Below are 5,778 nucleotides of genomic sequence, written 5' to 3'. Positions count from 1 at the left end.
AAAAACTTTTCCACATAGGATAAATTCCCTTTCAAATGCTACACCCACTAGATAATTAGACATTTTGATTAACCAACTAGATCAATAACTACCCTACTTACATCTCATTATCGATGCTCAAACAGTTCCATTGCAAATCTACTATACCATTTTGATAAAAAAAAATATTTATTAAAAGAAATAAGATCTCAAATATCTAGACCTACTTAATTTTTAAAATATTTAACATTATCTCAACTAACTATATGACAAAACGATGAGTTAGAAGATTCTCATAGAAATTTACACATTATTCTCTCCATTTTCACCGGCACACTCTTGGGGAGAATGAATAACGACATCATATTTGTGAACATAAATGACAACACACTCTTAATGAGGATTAGTCGACCCCTTATTGAGATTATTTTTTTTTACTTTTCCATTTAGACAATTTACATTTCATTCTAGTGATAATCGGGTCTCAAGAGACATTGGATCGCAATTTAACACCTAATGACATTCTTGTGTTGACGGAAGATCACAAATTCCGAACCCCAACATATTTGTTAACCTTATCATTTTTTATTCGAAACATAATTTGAAAAAAAAATGTATAACTTATTAAGATTAACTCAAAGACCAGAGTGTATGATAAACCTTTCAGATTTTTACCAGGTTATTTAAATAACCAAATACAATGACATAAAGGTAAGAATGTTGAGGTTTGGAACAAATGAATTATTTTAAGGGTTTAATTTTTGGAAAAAAAATCTTAAATTATCTTTTCCTAGGGTTAAAAAAATACAATATACTTAAATTATTGATGAGTTTATTAACTCATTTTAAATTTAATTCAATTAAATTATTGAAAATATCATCATATTTAAAATAATATAACATGTTTAATGAGATTATAAATTAAAAATCAACTAATTTATCTTAAACCCATTACGGCGCCGTTTTGAGGGCAAGGTTTATTTGACATATCTTGTTCCCTAATTCTTGAGTTAAAGCTTAGGCGATTCTTGCTTTCCGAATTTTCTCTCTCTTCTTCCTTTTGCTCTCTCTCTCTGGATTCTTCATCATCATCTACGGTATAAACTAAGAAGGATCGGAGCTCCGCTCTACTGAAACGGATCGGAGATCGAACATAGAGTTGAGTAATGAAGATTTTTGTAAAAACTTTGAAGGGAACTCACTTTGAAGTTGAAGTTAAGCCTGAAGATAAGGTAATCATATCTTCTTCCTTTTTTTGATTAACATTTGTGCTATTTTTGCATCTGCTAGGGTTTTACTTGTGGTGTTTTTCATGCGTCGTGGTATTGAAACATAATGGAGTAATGGAATTTTTATCTGTTTACGAATTTCGTGAACTTGATTAACTATGAATCTAAAGTTAAGAGTCGATTTAGAGCTGTTTGGTTGGCTTTTTGGACAATTGAAGTGCAATTTTTTACATTGGTTTCATATTCCTTATTGACTGATATACTATCAATTACCTAGTTTAAGACGTTTCTTGAGTTTGTTAGGTATTCATGTTTTCTATCAGCTAGTGAATGTCTTCCAACCTTTCATGCAAGATTTAGGGTTTTTGGATAGATGCTTACTTTGGAGATATAATTTACTCAATGCATGTAATGTTATTAAGATTCGCAAGATCGTCGGGAATGCGAGGAGGAACACTAATAATGACTATTAATTGTAGTGATAAGATAATAATCCATAACAGGTTATTAAGTAAATGATAGGGATAATTCCTTATTATGTTCGATTTGAACACGAAAGTATAAGTATTCAATTTTGAGTTTTTTTTAGATTGAAGGAATCTAGTTAACATTGTCTCCTATAGTATTCAGAATTTAAAAAGATAACATAATCGAAGAGCTTCTATTTGGTATAAATTTGGTGTGCTTCAATCATTAGAAGTGATGTATAAGTTCGAGGAATCAAGTGCTGAAACTTCTATTTTTATGCTCCATTATATTGGCCTCTTAATTTTTCCTTAATATGTGTTCGTGCTTTATGTGAGCTCATTACGACTTAATTTCTGTATTCGTGTGTGTAACTGAAAACCTGTGGAAAAGCCATCTAACCTGTATGTTTTCAATTTCTGTGAAGCTTGTTTTTACGTTGATCCTTATATAGTTTTTAGGTTTTTTTTTTGTTTTTAAATTTTTCTGTAGCTTATTGTTGTTTTGTCTTCTCATCTTGTGTTGATAAACTGCTTTTCTAGATTGCTGATGTTAAGAAAAGCATAGAATCTGTCCAAGGAGCAGGTGTATATCCTGCTGCACAACAGATGCTTATTCATCAAGGGAAGGTTCTCAAGGATGGAACAACCTTGGAAGAAAACCAAGTTGCTGAAAACAGTTTTGTTGTCGTCATGCTTTCCAAGGTAAATATTATCTTTGTTTCATACTTTTATTGAATAGTTATTAAATATGTATGTTTTCATATATGTTTTTCTCTTTCTCTGTATTAAATGACAATTTGTCATCTTTTGGTGCTAGTTAAGTAATTGTTTTTTTTATAACATCTATTATCAGACCAAGACCCCAACAGCTGAAAGTTCTGCACTAACCACTGCACCCACAATTAAGGTCAGTACACGTTTTTTTTGTTTAGAGCAGTTTTAGTAAGAAGCTTGAAGTGCTGAAAGTGTGCTAAATGTATATTGGCCATGTTGATAATTTGAAGTTTTGTAAGCCCGTCTCTAGACTTTTAAGCACAGTTTCATTCAGTTTAAGCAGCATGATCAAAAATTTTGCTGATGGACTATTCTGCCCTTGATACTATTGTTCATTATCCACTTCTATTTTGCCTCATTTTTACTTTGTGTTTGCAATACTCCAATATAGCTTGCCTCCTGAATAGAAGAGAATTGAGACAATAAGTATTCAGACAAGTACAAAAATGAGAAGTAATAGAAAAATCTTATCCTACTTGTAGGCACCACAGACAAGTGCTCCAGTGCCTCCTGCAGCCCCTCAACCTCCTACAGCATCCTCAACAGCGTGAGTTTCAATCAGCTTTTTTTTGGGGGAACGTTTCAGTCAGTTTTGTTGATTCTTGCATGGGATGCTTTAGTGAATAAATCTTTTTCTGCATTTCTATTTTTGGCCTCATGCGTCGTTTCTGCTCTGTAGTTCAAGTCCTGCCCCAGCAGCAGCAGCAGCAGCTCCTGCTACATTGGTTACTGCAGGGTATTGTTCCTTCAATTAGCCTCATCTTCTATATTCTGAAGACTAATTTTTTGCAAAATCCTAAATTGTTCTATTAATAAAAATTTTTAGCATGTTGAATCAGGTCAGAGTCTGATGTCTATGGTCAAGCAGCTTCAAATCTAGTTGCTGGGACTAATCTTGAGGGAACAATTCAACAAATTCTGGACATGGGTGGAGGTACTTGGGATAGGGAGACTGTTCTTCGAGCTCTTCGTGCTGCTTTTAATAACCCAGAGAGAGCTATTGAATATTTGTACAGTGTAAGTTTATACTCCGCCAAATAATATTCACATTTTATAACTTCTCACTAAGTCTGTCTTGTTTTTTATCCATAATATGGTTTTTCAATTCATGTTGTCTGTTTGTTGCCAATAACTACGGTCGTGTTTGATATGGGTTATTTGAGGTTAATTTCAAATAACCCATTATCCAATAAATCACCTCATTCAACTCATCAACCAAAATACCCTCTATTTCTAAACAATGATAATAATTTTTCATTATATATTTATAACCCAAATATTCAATTTTCAATAACCTACATTAAGCAAAGTTATTTTGAAATTACCACTTGGTTATTCAAATAACCCAAGTATATTGAGGTTGGAGTTACTTTTATACTCATATATTTCATTATTTTCTTACCCACTCAAGGTAGTTCAAGTGATAAGAGTGTTGAATTAAGAGGTTGATGTCTCAGGTTTGATTGAAGTGGGGGCCATGTGGTGGGATGCAGATGTTATTTAGTGTAGATTTAAATTGGTTATGTGAAAATCATTCAAAAAGCAAAATTTGGTATCTGTAGGGAATTCCTGATGTCGCTCCTGTGGCTCCAGCTCCAGCTCTAGGAAGTGTGATCCCTCCAGCTCAGCCTCAAGCAGAACAACTTACAGTACCTGCAGCTCTTACTTCTAGTGGACCTAATGCGAATCCATTAGACTTGTTCCCTCAGGTAGTTTATCACTTTTCATTGTCATCCTATTTGTTCAATGCATGATCACTGGTATGTTCTTTGCATTATTAGGGTCTGCCAAGCATGGGCTCCAACACTGCTGGTGCGGGCACACTGGACTTTCTACGTAATAGTCAACAAGTATGTTTTTCATCCACCAAAATAACCTATATACAGTGTATATATATATATATATATATTCATTATAGATTTATACTCTTCAATGTGCTGTTACTCAAATAACCTGAATTTTCATAACCTACATCGAATGGGGGTATTTGAATATAAACACCTGCTTATTCAAATAACCTTTTATCCCATCATCAATCACTTCATCGATCAAATCATCAACTAAAAATACCAAATTACCCTTACCCTTAATTTTTTTTTTTTTTAAATTTTAATTATTATATACAAATGATATTTAGTCCACTTTTTCATCAAGGTTTTTTCCATCAAACTAGCTCCAAGTTTCATCTTTCTTCTTCTCCTTTTTGTGCACTTGCTAAACCTGACGTTTGGAATATATTCTGGCTGTATCAGTTTCAAGCATTAAGATCCATGGTGCAGTCTAATCCACAAATTTTACAGGTTTTGATTATTATCTATCTCTTTGGAGTATTGCATTTTTTTTTATCAGTAACTCCTAATGGGTGGTGTGTGTATTACTTTTTGTTGATGACAGCCAATGCTTCAAGAGCTAGGGAAGCAAAATCCTAATCTGATGAGACTTATACAGGAGCATCAGTCTGATTTTCTTCGTCTGATCAACGAACCTGTTGGAGGAGGAGGTGGTGGAACGGATGGGTAAGTAAGATGTATATTGTGTTGTTGCTTGCTTATTTGCTGAATTTCAAATTGTTATTTTTTTTTGTGTGTGTTGAAATGAATTATTATTAGGAACACAAGGAGTCATCCGGATTTAGGAGCAGTGCCACCAGCTGTAACAGTGACTCCTGAGGAACGTCAAGCCATCGATCGCGTAAGTAATAAAGTCTTCGAAGATCTAGAGCTTGTTTGATGTAGGGTTTCATTTTATATGAATAATTTTTTTATCATGTGCTATTGTTGTTCTTCTATGCAGCTTGAAGCGATGGGGTTTGAAAGGGCACTAGTATTGCAGGTGTTCTTTGCGTGCAACAAGAATGAAGAACTTGCTGCCAACTACCTTTTGGATCACATGCACGAGTTCGAAGAATAGTAGGGTATTATTATTAGAGCAATTATATAGTTGGAACACCAATTTCAGTTTATTTTCCCTTTTCCTTGTTGTTTATCAGTCTTTTTTTTTTCATTACACAATGGTACTCTAGTTTGTCTCATTTTATTGTTCTGGACAGGAATTATGTTGCCTTGCTTTTTTTTTTTATCAAGTACTTTCCATTCCAATTGTGTTTGGATGTCTTCCCTGTGAGAGTACGGTATTGGAAACGTCTTTTTTTATTCATTTTGTGGCGCGAAATTCCGAGTTCTAGTATTTCTTTTCTGTCTTGCTCCCTATGGTGCATACGGTTCAAAAAGAATCGTAAGGAAATTCATTTAGCTTATTGTATCAAATTAACTATTGATTGATGTATTGTTTTATTGAGATCCTCTAGTTTATGATGATCAATTGTTTGA

The 5,778-nt window shown here is 33.5% G+C and overlaps 1 protein-coding gene across 2 annotated transcripts; it reads left to right on the top strand.

Moving 5' to 3' along the window:
* Positions 1–1,002: 1,002 nt before the first annotated feature.
* On the top strand, positions 1,003–5,563 carry LOC124917990 (ubiquitin receptor RAD23c-like). Of its 2 annotated transcripts, none has more exons than XM_047458257.1 (12): positions 1,003–1,211; positions 2,216–2,377; positions 2,529–2,582; positions 2,941–2,996; positions 3,129–3,185; positions 3,289–3,466; positions 4,012–4,158; positions 4,231–4,299; positions 4,702–4,749; positions 4,844–4,965; positions 5,059–5,140; positions 5,243–5,563. In XM_047458257.1, exons 1-12 carry the CDS (start codon positions 1,146–1,148, stop codon positions 5,357–5,359), a joined length of 1,158 nt encoding a protein of 385 aa, XP_047314213.1. In that variant the 5' UTR covers positions 1,003–1,145; the 3' UTR covers positions 5,360–5,563. The 2 variants fall into 2 exon arrangements, with proteins under 2 accessions (XP_047314213.1, XP_047314212.1); XM_047458256.1 differs by having other exon boundaries at positions 1,004–1,211; positions 2,932–2,996.
* The last annotated feature ends 215 nt before the right edge of the window (positions 5,564–5,778 follow it).

The sequence above is a fragment of the Impatiens glandulifera genome, unplaced genomic scaffold (assembly GCF_907164915.1).
Source record: "Impatiens glandulifera unplaced genomic scaffold, dImpGla2.1, whole genome shotgun sequence".
NCBI lineage: Eukaryota > Viridiplantae > Streptophyta > Magnoliopsida > Ericales > Balsaminaceae > Impatiens > Impatiens glandulifera.
Note: the sequence above shows the minus strand (reverse complement) of the source record. Positions and strands in the feature narration are given on the sequence as shown.